The sequence below is a fragment of the Hippocampus zosterae genome, chromosome 15, assembly GCF_025434085.1.
Source record: "Hippocampus zosterae strain Florida chromosome 15, ASM2543408v3, whole genome shotgun sequence".
In the NCBI taxonomy this organism is placed as follows: domain Eukaryota; kingdom Metazoa; phylum Chordata; class Actinopteri; order Syngnathiformes; family Syngnathidae; genus Hippocampus; species Hippocampus zosterae.
The window spans coordinates 17,928,575-17,948,901 of NC_067465.1; the positions used below are offsets into that span (position 1 = coordinate 17,928,575).

A 20,327-nucleotide genomic window follows, 5' to 3' on the forward strand; every position below is an offset into this window, starting at 1 on the left:
CTTTTGGAGGATGTAGTTCGCCAGACGAAGCCATCTGGCTCCCCTTGCGACTCTCTTCCCCCACGCTTCTTTCAGGAGGTTCTCCCGAGTGTTGGTGCATCGGTCTTGGATATCATCAACAGCAGCCTTTCTTCTGGTGTAGTTCCCCAACAGTTTAAACATGCTGTGGTCCAACCCTTGATCAAGAAACCTGGTCTTGATCCAGATGAGCTGTCAAGTTACAGACCCATTTCCAAACTGCCTTTCATTTCCAAAATTCTGGAAAAAGTGGTGCACATGCAGTTGAAACTTTTCTTGGATGAACATAACATCTTGGAGGTCTTCCAGTCAGGTTTCAAGACGATGCATAGCACGGAGTCAGCCCTGTTACGCGTTTCTAATGACATCCTCCTGGCAAATGACTCTGGAGACCACGTGTGTCTAGTTTTATTGGACTTAACTGCAGCGTTTGATACAGTGGATCACAGTATTCTGCTGACTCGTTTGCAGCACTTGGTGGGCATTGGCGGGAGTGCTCTTGATTGGTTTAGGTCCTATCTAGCTGACAGGACCTTTTGTGTCAGCCTTGGCTGCTCTGAATCACGCACTGCTCCCCTGTCATGTGGTGTTCCACAGGGCTCAATTCTGGGGCCTCTGCTGTTCTCGCTGTATCTGCTCCCATTGGGTTCCATCTTAAGGAAACATGGTATTCCTTTCCACTGCTATGCAGATGACTGCCAGATCTATGTCCCACTGAGCAAGAAAGACACCTTCTCATTAAGGCCACTCCTATCCTGTCTGGAAGAAATCAAAACCTGGATGGCACAAAATTTCTTGAAGTTCAACGAAAAGAAGACAGAGGTGATATTGTTTGGCCCCAGTGGACCTTGTACATTCCATCCTGTAGACTTGGGCCCCCTATCTCCTTATCTGAAATCAACGGTCTCAAACTTGGGACTTAAACTGGACAGTGATTTCAAACTCGATCGGCAAATTGGTGCCGTTGTTAAATCCAGCTTCTTTCACCTTAGACAGCTGGCCAAAATAAAACCTTTCCTCTCACATGAACACTTTGAGACAGTAATTCATGCCTTTGTCACATCCCGGCTCGATTACTGCAACGCCCTGTACTTTGGAGTCAGTCAGTCCTCCATCAAGCGCCTTCAGCTGGTACAGAATGCCGCTGCTCGCCTCTTGACTGGTACTCGTAAGAGGGAGCACATAACTCCTACTTTGGCATCCCTTCACTGGCTCCCCATTCATTTTAGAATTATTTTTAAGATCCTCCTCTTTGTTTTCAAATCTCTGAATAATCTCGCGCCACCTTACCTCTCTGAGCTCATACGCCCCTACACCCCTGCCCGGCGCCTCAGGTCTGTGGACCAGTCTTTGCTAGACGTACCAAGAACTAAACTGAGGCTCAGAGGGGATCGAGCCTTTTCTGTTGCTGGTCCATCTCTCTGGAATGACCTCCCACTGAACATTCGGCAAGCCTCCTCGCTGCCCATCTTTAAAGCCCTCCTCAAAACTCACTTGTATTCTTTGGCGTTTGACTCAGCATGACTTAGATTTGCTCTTGATTTTACTGCTTGGTGCTTTCTACCGCCTTATTACTTATTACTTATTACTGATTCGTCTTACTGTTTATTGTATATGTTAAATCGCTCCATGTACAGCACTTTGTATGCAGCGATGGCTGTTTAAAAGTGCTCTATAAATACTGTTGACTTGACTTGACTTAAATGATTGAGATTCAGTTTATTGTGGAATACATTGCCCATATTGTCCAATCTTCTGCCATTAACCCAAATGGTTAACCCACTCTTTTCAAAAGTGAGTGGTGGGGTTTTAGACCTGTTGCATGTCTAAAATGAGTGCACTTCTGAATCTGAAGCTCTTTTTTCAGAACCCCCCAAAAAGATCACCGACACTCAAGGATGTTTCCAAATTCATTTGATTTTATTCAGAAATGAAAATATCAACACAGTATTAATGTAACTGGTTGTTAGAGTTATGTTGTAACAAGTGCCAGTGTGCAGTATTGACAAAGAATACACAAAAATATAAAATTAATATAAAACAACCTATAAAGTTGCCATGGATTTATAAAATAGTACATGTCAGTAGATATAATAATATAAACACAGGGTACTGAAGATTACATGCAAACAGCCAAAGGATACTTGTTAGAAGTACCAAGAACTAAACTGAGGCTCAGAGGGGATCGAGCCTTTTCTGTTGCTGGTCCCTCTCTCTGGAATGACCTCCCACTGAACATTCGGCAAGCCTCCTCGCTGCCCATCTTTAAAGCCCTCCTCAAAACTCACTTGTATTCTTTGGCGTTCGACTCAGCATGACTTAGATTTGTTCTTGATTTTACTGCTTGGTGCTTTCTACCACCTTTATTACCGATTCGTCTTACTGTTTGTGTATGTTAAATCGCTCCATGTACAGCACTTTGTATGCAGCGATGGCTGTTTGAAAGTGCTCTATAAATACTGTTGACTTGACTTGATTCACTCCTCTTTTATCTATAACTGCTTCAAACAACAAAGTGTGTGCAGAAAAGTGTTTAAGATTGCACGACTGTCTGTCTTTTGTGTTGTGTTGTATTATTTTGTCATTTTATGTTAACTGTTCGATTGACTGCGGCACAGGCATCCACAGTGGCTCCTCTCTCTCCTGAGGAAAGAAATTTCATCTCTGCTGCATGTTGCACATGTAGCACATTTGACAATAAAGTTGACTTGACTTGACATGAACATGGCATGCATTCAAGAGGCATATTTCCTTATGGCAACAGTATGAAAAAAAACATTTATTAGCAAGGGAATTAAGTAATTCAACGCCATGGATGATTTGTCACTTTTTTTTTTTTTTTTAAATCCAGGCATTTAATCTCAGGTACATCTTTACTGTATGTATTTTTTATTTGTATATTTTAAATTTTGGCATGATGCGGGAGGGGACAAGAATCTTAAATTGGGCTTAAATACCCTCGGGCCGGTTTGGGTCGGGCTCGATTTTTTAGGTCCGATCTTCGTCTACTTTGTATGCAGCGATGGCTGTTTGAAAGTGCTCTATAAATACAGTTCAGTTGAATTTGAAGTTAATTTAAATTCAAGTCAATGATAGTGTCCATGCAGGGCTGTACACACATTCCCTCCTCCTGGATTAATGTTTGTGAGTGACAAAATTTCGTCTGCTGCTGTCATTACCGGTTAACGAACTCTACAAATCAACAATTGACAGTCATGAACCTTACATTGATGCATGTGGGATTGTATTGAAAGACATTTAATTGCGTCATTATCAAACATCTAAACATACGACATTAAGCAGAATAGTCAAGGTAACTTGGTGTAAAAAGGTATCAAAACATTACACTGCGATCCATTTTTTATTGAGATAATGATTATACGTAGTGGTATTGTACAGGAGACACAAAGCCTTCCCGTTTATTTGGCAGCAGTGACACAGTACTGTACGTCCATGTAACAATAGGAATTAAATGCTGTACGTACACAAGATGTGTCCATTAAAAAATCCGATACCACATTAGCTTGCATAAAGTAGACAGCACGAGTAACATCATCCACCTCTACAGTGATCCCATTTTAGGGTACTGTATGTTTCCGTCATAAGATCTTGAAGTCAAGACTTGAGTATCAACAGAATCTCAATTGTATCTTGAATTTGCTTGCATCAAGAGGCGAAATCAGCGGCCGTGCTGACCCCGGAGAAAAGAGGGGTCGCCTTTTGTTTCTCCAGATGACATTACATACTCGGAACACCAGCAGGATGCATGCCAACACCAAGAGAGCAACTAATAAGACAAAAATAGCATCCGTGCATATTCGTGAACAGTCGAACCATAAATGACGATACTTTTCACACATCAGGTGACCACACATTTAGGACTATGTAGGACTATGTAGGACCGTGACATTTGTTTAAAGGGTAAATAAAGGGCTGCATGTCAAAAGCAGATACAGGAATATTTGCGCCTTGGTGATTCTGCCTCAAGTCATGAAATGTGTTCACTGCAGGTTTCGATTTTATTTGAATGAAAGCAAATTAAGTCAGCATTTCTATTTAAGGGATGTCTTAGCAAATAAAAATGGATTCTCAGGATTTCATGTCTTGATGGAAAAAAAAAGTCAGCATTCAAGCATCTTTTCTACATTAATGAAATGATTTTCATCAGGATCCATTTCTGAAAATCAAAAAATGAAAAGGTCTGCTTGTTTTGTTGTTTGGATTTCAATCTAAAATGTTAAAAAAAGGGGAAACAAAAGCCATGTTTTTCCACATTCAATTTTAGGCTCAGATCCAAAACATGAAATGGATAAACAGTTCACATTTTTATTTTGTTTTGCCAGTCTTGTTGAGCATGGGTGCGCCGAATATGAAAAATAATATACAGAATTGAATCTTCAGTGAGGAACTCAAATTCAGATTGTGCAATTCAAGACATAGTTTTTAATAAATATTCAAATGAAACAATGCAAATTCAATTTATGTAATTCGGATTCTGTTTTTCGAAGCACTTACTGAACTTTGGCGATTCAAATTGAAATATAAATTTTTCAGATTCAAGTTTGTGGTGGCACATATTTCAGCCCAATAGATCTGGACTAGGATTGGAGGAAAAAAAATGTTGGTCTGTTAATGTTTGTATTTTTGTATTATCGTTCATCATTTATCCCATGTGTTGCGCAACACAAAATACTGATCGACACTGAGGATTTACATGAAATTGTATACATTTAATTCAGATTCACAAAACTTGGCCTTCACAAAGGCTTGTCATGACAACAGGATCTTGTCATCTTGTGGCTGGTTCACCGGTATTGAATAGTTTTGCGGTTTGTGTACGGGCTGACTGACGGTGAAAGATAAATGTTGGGCATTATTAAAACTCACTGCGTGTGTACTTCTTAATTGCAGACACTTCAAGAAACAAATGAATATTGTGAGGATAGGTCAGCCAACAACATAGGTTGTTTCAACCCAGAAAATGATTTATTTGGCAACTTACCGAGTGACACGTAATGGCCCTACAACTAGCTAGTTCTGACTACTGACTAAGCAAAGGAGGATTTTATCACCTATAAATAATCAGCATCTCTGGTGAGTACAATTTATATTTGGAGTTTTCATGTTTTTGTTTTAAATTTTAATGTGTGTGACTTTCCATCGCGGCCTTCAAAGCCTCTGCAGGCGCAAACACCATCAGAAACACAGACCTACATTTATAACCTAAATGAAGTGGAAATAATAGATTTCCAACTGTCTTGTATTCATTTCATAGCTTGTGTCTTGGCTGCCTGGCTTCCAGTCCAAATTGTGTAGGCCCAGCTCTATTTGACCAGTATCGACAAATAAGCTTTTCCTTTCCCAAGTCCCAGCACTATTTCCTTCCCAGGAAATTTGTTACCAGTAAGACAATTCCAAATTCAGTTCATTCATGAAAAACAACTGTCAGACTGTACAGCTGTAATTAATGAAGCCTTAGCTGGATACTCCAATCATTCCCTTGTAGTCAATAACAGAGAAGAAAAAACTGCAGTCCCTCCTTTCACGGTGGTGGTTATTCAATTCCAGTTGAATTTTAAATTAAAGCAACGGCAGAAACAATACTCCAAGAAAACTAATTCAAATGCTTTTGTTAATACATTCAGAAAATGCAAGTGAGAGCTACAGAGGGTTTTAAAAACTGTTTCCATAGCCGAACGCATTACTGTATTCACAGGTTTCCACACAGAACCTTCCGTCTTCATTAAACAGGAACAGAGAGCCTCAACATTTTCTTCAATATTATGAAACCTTTATGAAATGTTACAACTTAAAATTTCCACACACACATTTTCAGTGCAATCCATTAAACCAGTGGTCCCCAAACTTTTTCCTGTGAGGGCCACATAACTTTTCGCTTCTCTGATGGGGGGTGCCGGGGTCAGTTTGTAACAGCAAAAGTGTGACTGCAAGAGTACCTAGACCTAAAAATGTATTGTTTCCCAGAAACCCACACAAAATCAAATAACGTTTTTTGATACACTCGCTGTATTAAAGACATCTTTATTCTCGGGACACACCACCTCTGCGACAGCATTCATGCATTTCTTGACAAACTCTCCTTGCCGCTGCTTGCTATCAGTTGAGCAAACCGAAAGCTAGCCCAAACAGATGGCTGGTTCAGCTGAGCTTGGTGTATAAATGTATTTTGCTGAGCTAACATTCCTCTTTTTAGCGTTGACAGTTTGTCTGCTCTCATTTGCCCATGCAAAAAAATCGTACTTGTTGTGACGGGATTCATAGTGTCTCCACAGATTGTATTCTTTGAATACCGCCACCGACAGATGAGACAATCTTTTCTTTGCATTGAAAAAAAAAATGTTTCTCCATTTTGGGTTAAATTCCCTGTATTCTGAATATTTTTTTTCTCTTACCTCACCTTTTCGCCATGATTACGTTCTCTTTGAGAGGGACGGGTTTAGGATTTGTTTTTCTGGGGTTGCCAGATAACAGAAGGATGGAACAAATGTCACGTTATACTGTATGTATTTATGAAATTGTTACTAGCTAATAGTTCATCATGAAAATAGTTCATAACTAAGAATATTTTATTGCAAAAGCCAAATTTTATGATAAAATACAAATATACATGGATGAAAAATAAATCAAAAGACTCTCTGGTATTGTTCAGGGGGACCGGACCAAATGTGGAGGCGGGCCGTATCTGGCCCGCGGGGCGTAGTTTGGTGACCACTGCATTAAACTGTCAACTTATTACCTATTGCAAACATGAATATGGTAACATGTTCTTTACTTGAGTTCAATCCATTTCATCACAGCAACATTTCATCAGATGCACAATGCAATCGGGTTGCTAATTGATGCATATCTGGTTTACTCCACGGTCTGTGGTTTGATGAGAAATGCTAAAGAAACAAAGAAACACGCTCATGGGCATAATGAAATGGTCAATTGTGTTTGTTCAATCTGAGTAGTCGGCTTAGGGTGACTGAAAAAGTAACACTGTAATCAGCAATTTTAATAATGCCTTGAAGTATATGCATTTGTATGTTGCTCTAGAACAGGCTGTTTTCTGTACTACAAATTATCCCAAATGATGTTAACATCAAATGCTTGCTTCTTCAAGAACACAAAAGTAAAGAGGATATTTGTAAACATGTTTTTTTTCACAGAGTTGTTGTTTTACTTTGTCTTTGCGCTGCAAGCTCTAGCCCCTCGCCTTGTACTTGTTGTTTTTTTCTTTGACCTTTCTTATGTTTTTGGTTCGTGAAATTGAACTAAAGTCATTTTGTTTATAATTTTGAATTTTCTATTTACTTGCCCTTGCAGGCTCTTTTTATTAATATATTGCTTTTCCTGGTTCTTTTTGATTAGCATTTTCTTTTTATATTTCATTGGTGCACTTTTTCTATTAAATAAATATTTCTCCTGCGGATTATGTTTGTGTCTATGTTCATGAGATCTGATCATAATTCAGTTCATTCCTGAACTGTATCCATCCATCCATTCATTTTTCCGATCCGCTTTATCTTCACGAGGGAATGCTGGAGCCTATCCCGGCTGTCTTCGGGCAGTGGGCGGGGGACACCCTGAACAGTTTGCCAGCCAATCGCAGGGCACACAGAGATAAACAACCATCTGTGCTCACACTCACACCTAGGGACAATTTAGAGTGTTCAATCAGCCCGTCATGCATGTTTTTGGGAATGTGGGAGGAAACCGGAGTACCCGGAGAAAACCCGCGCAGGCGGATATATGCAAACTCCACACAAGAAGGCCGGATAGGAAGGCCCGAGCTGGAATTGAACCCTACTCCTCTGCCTATGTGCTAACCAGTCTTGTCTTGAAACCATGAATTAGCGAAGGGCACAAATAACGCCCACATTTTTGCTATTCGCAATTTTACTTATTCATTGATTTTTTTTGGAAACATGTCCTTTGTAATTACAAAACAGGTACGAAACAAATCAGTACTTCGGAACTGTGCTTCGGAATTGTTGCTTCGGAACTGTGCTGAAAAGGCACACGTAGACAAACAACGATCTGCGGTCACACTCACACCTCGGGACCATTTATGGTGCTCCATTAACCTGCCATGCATGTTTTTTAAATGTGGGAGGAAACTGGAGTGCCCGGAGAAAACCCACTCAGGCACGGGGAGAACATGCAAACTCCACACAGGAAGGCCGGAGTTGGGATCGAACCCACGACCTTTGCACTGTGACGTCGACACGCTAACTACTGTACCAGTGGGCAGCCCCAAACAGTGCCTACATACAAATATTTATATAGATAGATCCAGTAGGTTGCAAATTCCTACCTTTGGGCAAATTCATACTTTTACTAAATATACTGATTATAATGTACAGCCCGAAGTAGCATTACTACGAAAGAAAAAAAAATCCATACCTTTACTTTTATCTTCCATAAACACATCACCTCAACAACTCTAAATCTCTACAAAAAAGAAGTTCACTAGCAATTTTTATTCACTTAAAAACTACATAATAATCACATCATACTTTCCACAAATCCTAATGCAGAGACTCCTGCCTGTCTGTGTATACTAACTCTTCCCCCCTCATACATACCTACTCTGAAAGTACACCCTTCCTAATTTATTTTTTTTTAATGTATTGAAAGAAGCCACTCAGCAGAGCAGTGTTGGTTTTCTTGAGAAGTGTGCCTAGAAAGTGAATTTTTAATCATGGTACAAATCACCGGTACAAATGAAGACACAAGCTGTTGGAAATAAATTATTTCCGTTTCATGCAAGTTGTAAATGTAGGTCTGTGCTTCTAATAGAGGTTGGGTCTGCAGAGAAGGCTTTGAAAGCCCTAAGGGCATGCCACTGGTGATCACAGTAGCAGTGGCAGCAGAAGTACCAATTGTAGTAGCAGTAGTAGAATGGGGATTAGTGGACTTCATGCTCACACTCTGGACCTCACTAATTAAATTGATCAGATTAATTCAACTCACCCATGAAGATGGCATTTGGGCTGGGGTCCACTGGATCAAAATGTTTTAAAACATTTCCAAGCAGCGCCACGATCACAACCGGGTACACTGTCAGAATGTTGCGCACCCAACGGTCCAGTACCCAGTTTTCAAGAATAAACCTAGACAGAGAAGGCTTGTTGTTGTTGATCTCCAGTGCTATATAATAAATGAAATAAAATGTATTTCATTTATAATTCAAATAAAGCATTTTCCTCGAAAATGCTTTACTTGTTATCATGCTAAAAACCTGACGCTAACTGGAGCGCCAATGAGAGAGAAGCGCTCCAGTGAGCGTAAGGTTTTTAGCCTTCGAGAGCTAACTATGGCCATCGAGGACTACGAATCGTCCCGTGGCTGGCTTAAAAATTCATTGCATGACATCAGCTGAGGAACGCTGTCTTGGGTGGCGATCGAGGTCGAGTTAGAAACAATGAGACGGTGGAAAGAAAAGCCACCGGGTCCAGGAAGTATTTGTTATTGTTAGATTCAGACGAGCATGGACGTTGCATTGCTAAAATGGCCACAAAACGGACCTTTGGATGTCAAGAAGCTAAGACAAGAAGAGCTCTGATGTTGGAAGAGATGGTAAAAGTGATCAAAATGAAAGAGCAAGCAAAATAAAATACATTCTCCAAGAAATTGATGTACCGGTAAGTGAAAGTGAATGCTGATCGTAAATTTCGCAATTTCTTCTCCCTTTTTTTTCTTTCAACACTGACAATATGAAGTGTCAAATAAGTGTGTACTCATACTTACGCACTATTGGAATAAAATAAGAGTACACATATGTTTGTGTGTGCATGTATACATATGTTTATGTGTGTGGGTGTGTGGATGTGTGTGTGCTTACACCTGAGATCAAATTTGCTACAGTGAGAAACCCCGTTGCGAAAAAATTCTTGCTACAAACATGATTTTGTTGTATTTGATCAGGCCAAAGTAGAAAAAACGGGATCTGAGAGGAGACAATTGGTCAAATCTTACCAGGCCACCAGCTCGGCAAACAGGAGGCAAAGGGACACCGTTGCGGCTGTGCTCCTGACCACACCCCACAATTGAAGAACGAGAGTGAAGTTGATCAAAGAAGCAATGGATGTCCACGTGGTGTAGAGAGCCAAGCCATTCTGGACCTTCAAAGTTTTCATACACGGATACAAAATGAAATTCGTGAAAACAAATAAAACCACTTAACGCTAAAATCAATTATGATAAATATCTTACATAAAGTGGTGCCTTGAGCGTAAAATTGAAAACGAGCATTTACTGTTGTGTTTCCCCAAATTTAACTGAGCCAAAAATCTCACGGCACACCACTGTACAAAGATTTCACAAAAAGTTGATGGACAGGTTAACAGAAAGGCATTTAATTGTTGTGCCTGCTACCTAATGTCGTTGGCATAGAATGAGATGCGCAATAAGCATTGCCTTAAAAAGTGTTTGATAATACATGTCAACTCGGTCACATAATATGGAATGCTATTTTTAAACATTACTATTGAAGTACAAATTAAAACGCATGAACTTGTATCTCAAGGCACCATTGCATTCAGATGACAATCAGTCCACCTACCAGAATTGTTACAGAGGTCAGATCTTTGGGATAATAGGTGTGTAGCCAGAGTCCATAGTAATCCGTGATAAAGCAACAGATACTCAAGGCACTATAGTTGGAAATCACGATCAGGATCAATACAACCAATGCTGACAGCATCAACCTAAAAGAGGGAACAATAGAGTCAACGGATCAAACTATCATATTGTTAAATATTTTATGACAGGCCATCCGCTTGACTCCAGCATACCATGAGCCTCCAGTCGTGAATTAGGTGCGCAACTTCCGATAGAGCAAAACTGGCGTTTTGTTTACATAGAAGCTGTGAGAGTTACACAACAATGGGGGAATGCAAGTTGTTGCATCTTATAAAATAAAACCTTTCAATCCCACTTCCTGCTCATTTAGCGGGGTAACCACATGACGGGACCCTTAAAAGGAACTCTGACTTATTCCCGTATTGGCCCGAATATAAGGTGGCCCTGATTATAAGACGACCCGCTCTTTTTCAAGACTCAAGTTTGAAAAAAATACTTTTTGAACACCAAATTAATTTTTATACAGAAAATAATTACTGTACATCTGAAACAAATGATTAGAATAATATATTTGAGAGAAAAAGCATGTTGTTTTGCCTCATTCAAATCTTAATATCTGAACATTGAAATATGTCAACTAAAGTGAAATCACATTTGTGATTTCACTTTGGCTTCTGGTTTTTGAAATGTAAATTGCATCATAACTTCTCCTCAGCTGCCGGTTAACCTGGCCAATCTTGGACCCACTTTTCTCCAGATTGTCACTACGTTTCTCCATTTTCTATCTCTGCTATTATTTTCTCCTCTTTTCCTTCTTACCGCTATGTTTTATTTTTCTTCTTCATGCTACCGCTATTTTTATTTTTATTCTTCGTGACAGGGGCTCACTTTGGCCTGGGGAGTCAGGTTCAGCATTCGCTTCAATGATATCTGGCGTCATCTAGCGTAGTAAATGGGTATAACGCCTATATCCCGAATATAAGATGACCCCCACTTTTTCTTATTTGTCTTATTTTAATGCAAAAAACACCGTCTTATATTCGGGCCAATACGGTAGTAACATGCCATCAGATTTTTGGAATGAATTTCCAGTTGAACAGATTTTGTTTAAACCTTATTTGCATATATGCCACCGTTGTCGCATTCTGTGTAGTGACGTAGAATGGTTGTTGCCCATGACAGTGCTTTGCTCTTTGCCAAGCAAACCAAAACAATGAACTACAGCGTGTACAGCGTACAACTACAGGAGCCAAAATGCCACACTGCGTGTCTTTTGATGTAATTTTCAATAAGAGCGAGGTAAGCCTGCAAAGCTTTCCTAAAGAAAGGAAGGTAAGAAAACAGTGCGAGGATACGGTTGGAAGAGTCTGACTGCCCAAAGACCCACCTCCCCACCCCCCAGCTGTGCTCTCGTTGTTTGTCTAGCGATAGACAATGTTTTTTTTTATAAGTTTGCCATGCAACTACACTGCGGTTTGCTTCGAGCTCCTCCGACAGTTGATAAATAAATAAATCGAAAAATGTAAACATTGCTATTCAATCTGATGATGTTTACCTGCTGAGGTTGACAGTTCAACAGCTGTAAACAAGTCAATACACTCACTCACGAGATATGCCTATATCCTTGCTCACCATTTTCCAAGCCAGCTCCTTTTTTGCTCGGTCCCAGCACCCACCGATAGCCGACTGTGTTGTTTACCTCCCTCTCCTACTGACCGCAATTATATTGTCCACCACTGTAAAGTTGGAAACGCGTAGCCAGCATGGCTCCCCTCATGTTCGGTCTGACTGCAGCATTATGCTAGCATGACTACTTCACCTAAGATTCTCAGACACCAATCCTGTTCCTCGTGGGCCTGTTTCATATCTCTTCCTGCTGCAACACATCTGATTAAAGTAATCTTGTTCCTTATGAGGAAAAAATGTACTCCTGTTAGCAATTATATTAATGAAAGTTGAATAGGAATTTGAATTAAAGACAACAAATTGGAAAGCCAAAATTCATACATAAGGCACACTCCATTACAAAGCGCAACTGTAGGTTTTGGAGAAAATTAAAGGATTTAAATGCAGTTTATGGTCCCCAGTGGTGTATGGGGTGTACGGGAGAGGTAGTACCCTTGAGGGTGATACGGTCGCAGCTGCATTGCTGATGCTTTATAGCTGGTTGATCCCTAACTGGTCCTCACCAACACCCAGCTCTTGTCTATGGCTCCAAGTAGCAGAGTTTCTGCGGCCACACCACGGTAAACTGCTTCGACCGGCAGGCTAAACTAGACAAGGGTAACCAGGGGGTCCTTGGCCCCCTGGTGAAGAGCTTGGAGAGGAGATAGGCACCACCAAGTTTAATCGCCTACTGAAATGTCATGAGGAATAAACAGTCAGGATCACACATGCCGGATCGGTCGAGGCCCGGAAAAACAACGACCGCGCTACCCACTGATTTGCCCCAGGGTGGGGACGACAAGTTTACTACTGGGACAAGAACACCATCAAGTCATCACAGCCTCCCAAGGAGTGATACCGTCATTGGTACATGGAATGTCCGCACATTGTATGCCTGTGGGAAAGTGAAAGAGCTGACCCATGAACTAGACAGATACAGGTGGGACGTCTTGGGAATGGCTGAGGTTAGGTGGACCAGCTGTGGTGAGACCACCACAGAAGAAGGTCACAAGATATGGTATAGTGGAGAGGAATCTAGACATCAACATGGAGTTGGCTTTATTGTCAACAACAGCAAAATTAACTCAGTCATCAGCTGCACGCCTATATCCAGCAGGCTCATCAGCATCCGGATCGCTGCGCGGCCCATGAATATTACCATCATACAAGTGTATGCCCCAACGATGGATTATGATGATGATGCAGTAGAAACTTTTTATGAGGAGTTAGAAAACACCATCAAGGCAACACCCAAGAAGGACTTTCTCATTGTCCAGGGAGACTGGAATGCCAAAATAGGCACAGACGCACATGAGCACTGGGAAGGGACAGCAGGACGTTTTGGGCTAGGAGAAACGAATGACAGAGGGCTAAGACTTCTGGAATTCGCAAAGAGCCACAAGCTCACCGCAGCCAACACACTGTTTCCACATAAAATCTCCCGCAGAACGACATGGCATTCACCAAATGGTGTGACACACAATCAAATTGACTACATATTCACCCCACAAAGATTCAAGTCAAGCATCAACAAAGCCCAAACCAGAACGTTTCCTGGTGCGGACGTGGGAAGTGATCACGATATGGTACTGCTGACGCTCAGACTCAAACTTAAAACACAAAAGCAACACAGTACACCACGCATCAGGTTCAACTTAGACAAACTGAAAGACCCACAAGTTGCAGGAATATTTGAGGCAAGCATAGGAGGAAAATTTGCAACACTTAACCTACTACAAGACATAGACTCATTGACAGACACTATGGAGAGCATACTCGTAGAAACAGCGACAGAAGTATTGGGGAAGTTTAGAAAGAAAAAGAATCCGTGGGTCACAGATGACATCCTTGATTTGTGTGACCATGGAAGGACATTAAAAAGGACCAAGAAGGATGACCCAGAGGCAGCAGAAGAGCACACTCTGGTGAACAAAAATATCAGGAAGAGGATGAGGGAAGCGAAGGAGACGTGGATCACAGAGCAGTGTGAAAACATAGATGCAGGGATACGACAAGGCAACAGTAAAGCAGCATACGCCACATTGAAGACACTGACAAAGACACGGCAACATACAGCAACAATAATAGAAGATGGGGACGGTGCTCTGCTAACCGAAAAGACAGCAGTAACCAGAAGATGGACAGAGTACTGCCAGGAACTCTACAATTTCACAATAAAACCCAACCTTAACATAATCACCGACGCCACAAAGACTACCAGCGAAGATGCCGACGTGCCAATACTCCAGGCTGAAGTGGAGGAGGCAGTAAGGAGCCTGCAAATTGGCAAATCACCTGGCATCGACAACATTCCTGCAGAGTTTTGGAAACATGGAGGGCATGAGACAACAAAAGTACTCACACACATCTGTCAAAATATCTGGGTAACCAAGCAATGGCCCCAAAAATGGACACAATCTCTCGTTATTCCCATCCCTAAGAAAGGGAACTCAAGGCAGTGTCAGAACTACAGGACCATCAGCCTGATCTGCCATGCAAGCAAGGTGCTACTACGGATCATCCTGAATAGACTAAAGAGCAGGGCAGAGGAAATCATTTCAGAAGAACAAGCAGGATTCCGACCAAAAAGGAGTACCACGGAGCAGATCTTTAACATCAGATTACTCATCGAGAAACACCTCCAGCATCAACATGACCTTTACCACAACTTCATCGACTTTAAAAAAGCCTTTGACCGTGTATGGCATGAGGGGCTGTGGCAGGTGCTCCGAAACTACAACTTCAACAATAATCTCATCCAGGTCATCCAATCACTCTACACAAATTCAAGTAGTGCAGTTCTCATTAACAACACTATGGGAGAACTTTTTAAAACATCGATCGGTGTCCGCCAAGGATGTCTTCTGTCCCCTGTCCTATTCAATGTCTTTCTGGAAAACATCATGGACGAGGCCCTTGAAGAGTTCCACACCTCCATATCCATCGGAGGAAGACCCATCTGCAACCTCCGGTTCGCTGATGACATAGACCTTATGGGAAAAAGCGAAGCTGAACTCCAGGATCTTACCACCAGACTGGAAGAGGTAGCGAGGGCTTATGGCATGGAGATAAGTGCAGAGAAAAGCAAGATACTGGTCAATAGCCACAGTAAAACAACACCAACAAGCATCACATTGAACAGGCAAACCCTGGAAGTGGTTAAGGACTTCAAATACCTTGGGTCCTTTGTGAGTGAGGATGGCAGCTCCACAAAGGAGATTAAAGCAAGAATAGGCATCGCAACATCAGCCATGACAAGACTGGCCAGAATTTGGAGGAGCAATACCATCAGCTTCACGGTGAAGGTCAGGCTGTACAAGTCCCTGGTACTCTCCACCTTACTATACGGCTGTGAGAGTTGGACACTCACAGCAGACACGGAACGCAGGATTCAGTCCTTTGAGAACTAGAGCTACAGAAGGATGCTCCATATATCTTATAGAGAACACCGGACAAATGACTATGTCAGACAGCTAGTCACCACCCTCGCTGGAGAACAGGACCCCGTACTGTCAACGGTAAAACGTCGCAAAATGGTCTGGTATGGCCACGTTACAAGGCATACCTCGCTATCCAAAACCATCCTACAGGGGACAGTGGAAGGGAAACGGAGAAGAGGCAGACAGAGAAAGTGCTGGATGGACAACATTAAGGAATGGACTAACTGCAGCTTCCAGACCCTGCTACGAACAGCCAAGGACCGAGAGTGCTGGAGATCCCTGACTGCCCAGACCTCCACCATGGCACCCCGACGGCCTCTTAGGCCATAGGATGAATAAGAATAAGAATAAGAATATGGTCCCCAAAAATAATGTAGTCATTTTCTTCCAATGCATTAGAATGTCTATCAATTATACGCGGATTTTCACTATTCACAGTCCCTATTCTTTTGTACGTTATTTGACATTATTGGACATATTAACAGGAACATAGATTGTATAAAAAGATGAATAAGAAACCATCGACATACTCTCTGTCCCACAACAGCAGCCATATCATATTCAGCACAATGCTGAGCAGCCAGAAGAAATAGAAGGTGTATGGCAGCAGACACTGAGCCCAGGATCTGTTCAAAAAGTGAAAAACATGGTTCAGCTGGTTTGAGAATGAAGAATCATATTAGTCTGCAGTACACACTCTGATGTTTACTTACCCCCTGAACACAAATAGGGTGATGTATAAGACCATTAAGGAGAGCCAGGTATAAATAACACCCCAAATGGAGAAGGTCCAGCCAGCAGGTGTGATGTCTGTTTCATAACGGGCTGACACATTGCCTGTTGAGGAATGGAAGGCACCTGCAAAGCAGAGTCATTCGTTTGTACAAATTGGAATTTCTTCCACTTACCACGTTCAGAATCACAGTTGACCTGGATCCTATGCAGTACTCACTGACGAGAGCCGAGGGCAGGGCACACCCTTGACTGGTCGCCTGACAATCTCAGAGCACATGCAGTATAGACAAATAACAGTGGTGAATTCACAGTAGAGTTCAGACAAATATTCAAAAATCCCTTATTCGCCTCATCACTGATTATATTTTTGGGACCCTATCATACATCATTCATAGAAAACTCACCAACTTGTATCGGTAAAATGATGGAATTACAGTACATAATAAGGATAATGTAAATTTACATGGTTTTGTTTACATGAAGCCTATGATTTGGGAAAGTCTTATCTTGAAGCCATGAACCGGAAAAGGGCACAAATAATGGCCACATTTTTGCTATTCGCAATTTTACTTATTCGCTTTTGTAAACCCGTCCTTTGTAATTACAAAACAGCTACCAAACAAATCAGCACCATCTTGTTGCTTAGGAACTGTGCTGAAGGGCACATGTAGACAAACAACCATCCGCGGTCAGACTCACACATCGGGACAATTTAAGGTGTTCCATTAACCTGCCATGCATGATTTTGGAATGTGAGAGGAAACCGGAGGGCTCGGAGAAAACCTACTCAGGCACAGGGAGAACATGCAAACTCCACACAGGGAGGCCAGAGCCGTAATCTAACCCTGCACCTCTGCACTGTGAGGTTGACGCGCATAACCACTTGACGATGAGCCGCCCCTTTACAGAACATTTAGCATAAAATAAAACAAAGAATACAATCAAGGACTTGCTCAAGTCAAAAAATAAAAAAGCTATTTAGCATTTGGCCAATATTATGCTGATACATTCAAAAATTAACGAAGCATTATTCATTTGTAATTGTATGGTTTGATTATGTCTGCAGTGCATGATTTCCAATCAGGTTTTCCCCCATAACTCCACGGGGTATAGTAGTGCTTTATGCCAAGCAACGCCTGTGGTACTGTATGTATCTTTGTATTTTATTTTTTGTAATCTTTATTATGTTTATTTTTTTGTATGTTGACAATTTCTTGCAGCCAATGGGGTGATGAAAACGAAACGTTTTATTTCACATGTTTATTGAAGAAGTGAAGAATTATGCGCAGTTGAACAATTTTGATGTAGTTTGTGAAGAATCTGCAGACAGGGAACTCAAAATTACTGGACTCGCATGACCTACGCATTGAAGTGAAGAATTGTGTGCAGTTGAACAATTTTGATACAGTTTGTGAAGAATCTACACACAGGAACTCAAAATTACTGGACTTGCATTGACCTACCCGCCACAACTGGAATTGGGAGCCAGGTAATCTGGATGCCACTTGCAGCCAAGGGTAACACGGCATTTTACATATTACGCAAAAATAACCAACCTACTGCAATTACGGTAAAACAGTCGAGTCACGGTTGACCTAGAATTCCTCACTCGTTTTACCAATCCGAGCTTTTCATGGCTAAATGACCCCATGCGTCAATATATTTTTTTTAAAGTTATGAAACTTTGAAACGTCTATTCAACAACAACAAAAAATGTTACACTTAAACACTCGAGCCTCAATGATTGCATTGAGGCGTTGGCCGGAAATTGGGGCATTTCAAAAGACTGGCACATATTCCATCAATATTCCGAACCGTTTATTCTTAGTCGGGTCGCGGGATTGTCACGGGAAAGTGATAAAGTAACAGAAATCGTCTTTAAAAGATCTGTCTGATCATGCTCGTTTCACGTACTTTAATTGTTAATCTATGAAATTTGAAGCATATAATTACTACAGTGATGTGTCGGAATGCCATCTCAACTATCGAACCACCATTGGCATCGCGACAGGGACGTTAAAACTGTTCTATTTGATTGCTACCACTCACCTCTACCCGCCCCTGCTAGGCCGTTAACGACCAAAACTGCAACAAAAACCGCTGCACACAAGATGATGACAAAGATTCGGGGGAAAACTGCGTCCTTCATTTTTATTGCGATACGACTTATTTGGGCAAGTGAGTCCCCGGACGATTCCCATCAAAGATATGAAGAAACGTCCGTAAAATGGCGCAGCCCAGATAACCAACGTGCGTACGTAACGTGACGGCCATGTTGGCAGGGGCGGCGTTCCCGTTTACGGCAATGCATGGATTGGACATTGAAATACTTTAAAGTCTTAACTTAGTCGTTTCTCAACTGATTTACACGAGGTTTTAACATCTGCGGAAAAAAGATTAACATACCGTTTACACGTGAAACGTTAGTCACATTCATAACTGTACGCCGTTGTGCATAACCGTATGCGGCATGAGTCGCCCTCATCTTTTTCTGTCACTACTCTTTTTGTCTACACGAATGCACGGACGCCAGCCATTGCCCCTACTATCTTAGCAGCGCCGAAGGCATGTATGTCGCAAAGAGTGTGTCGTATCAACATATATTCATATCTATATATAGATATACGTGGTTGCATACACAACGCCTTCGACTTTTACTGACACTGTCGATACAAGATGTGCTCTTCCACTCATTAGAATGACATATACTGTACCGAGAAAGTTCTCGGTACCAGATTTGATCAGGCTCCAAGATTTATCGGGGTCCTTCGGCGGCCGATGATGACCTAACGCTTCCTTAAAAAATGATTCACACAATTACAATACAGTACACAAAACTCTATGGGAGATGGATATTTGTGTTTATGTAACAAGTCAGTGGAAGAGAAGTAGAGATAGGAAAAACAAAATGACAACCAGGCAGTTCTGATGGCATTACAAGCCATTAACGTTCAGTATTCTTAACCCTTTGATGCATAACATATGCACCCCCTTCTAATGCACAACATGGGTCCAAAATGACCCGCATTCATTTTCCATGTTATTTCATGCTGGCTGAGTATTTTTTTTTTGTTCTATCTTTTGAAATCAATTTATTTTATCATTGGATATTCCAAGTATTTTTTCGATACCTTGTTTTTGATTACCACTGATCATTATTTCCATTCTTCCTTTCAACTTTATGAACAAAAATAGTTTGTATATGATTACATTAACTTTACACACATGGGTCAAAAGAGACACATTCATTCAAGTGTGACTACATAACTTAAAACTGTAATAATACTTTGCTTCAAGTCATTACTTTAGCAGTGAAGGAGGCCAAACACGCGTCTTTAATATTTGCAATGTTTTTATTTGTCATTTTGTTACACAGCTTTGAGAACAGAGCACACAGCTATTGAATTGAGCTAAATCGGTAGTTTTACAACTGTAAACTGGTTGCATAGCATTTTATTCGATTCTGCCCTCAAATAAATCACATTTTAAAAAGTCAATATTACATCGTGCTAAAACATACTTTCTCTATTGTCCTGTATATTCACCTATCTATCGGATTCCACTGCATAATTGTTGTGTGACATTCCTTCCTAAATTTCTTTGAACCTCCTGTCTTGGCTGTCTCCCTGTCAAGACAGTTTCTTCTATTCCATAAAGGTAACCTTGCGTCACACATCCCGAAGATTTTCATCCCATATTTTGCAGGCTTGCTGGTAATGCACCTGGCCCTGCATTGAGGGTCAAACTGACAAAGGCCATGAATACTTTGTCAGTTTTCAGTTCTTCGTCCCTCTAAATTGGTGCATTTTGGAAACTCCTCAATGATGTTGTCACTCATGAACACCCAGGCATCTTTTGGAGAAACATCTGATGTTCCAA

At 41.3% G+C, this 20,327-nt stretch overlaps 1 protein-coding gene and 1 long non-coding RNA gene across 2 annotated transcripts; both read right to left on the reverse strand.

Annotated features, from left to right (window-relative positions):
* Nucleotides 1–1,915: 1,915 nt before the first annotated feature.
* On the reverse strand, nucleotides 1,916–18,700 carry LOC127616753 (uncharacterized). Its single transcript, XM_052088556.1, has 7 exons — nucleotides 18,498–18,700; nucleotides 16,427–16,571; nucleotides 16,244–16,339; nucleotides 10,589–10,733; nucleotides 10,003–10,148; nucleotides 8,998–9,137; nucleotides 1,916–3,805 (listed from the first exon to the last, which is right to left on the reverse strand). Exons 1-7 carry the CDS (start codon nucleotides 18,595–18,597, stop codon nucleotides 3,648–3,650), a joined length of 930 nt encoding a protein of 309 aa, XP_051944516.1. The 5' UTR covers nucleotides 18,598–18,700; the 3' UTR covers nucleotides 1,916–3,647.
* On the reverse strand, nucleotides 17,610–18,491 carry LOC127616809 (uncharacterized). Its single transcript, XR_007967196.1, has 2 exons — nucleotides 17,883–18,491; nucleotides 17,610–17,782 (listed from the first exon to the last, which is right to left on the reverse strand). It is a non-coding gene; the product is annotated as an uncharacterized LOC127616809 (long non-coding RNA).
* Nucleotides 18,701–20,327: the final 1,627 nt, after the last annotated feature.

What these genes read in the sequence shown, in the direction of transcription:
- LOC127616753 (XM_052088556.1), bottom strand. Translation starts at nt 18,597, where the DNA reads ATGAAGGACGCAGTTTTCCCCCGAATCTTTGTCATCATCTTGTGTGCA. An exon ending in ACCCTATTTGTGTTCAGGGG is followed by an intron (nt 16,340 to 16,426) that starts GTAAGTAAACAT and finishes CTTTTTGAACAG; the next exon opens with ATCCTGGGCTCAGTGTCTGC. An exon ending in CTGCTGTTGTGGGACAGAGA is followed by an intron (nt 10,734 to 16,243) that starts GTATGTCGATGG and finishes TCCCTCTTTTAG; the next exon opens with GTTGATGCTGTCAGCATTGG.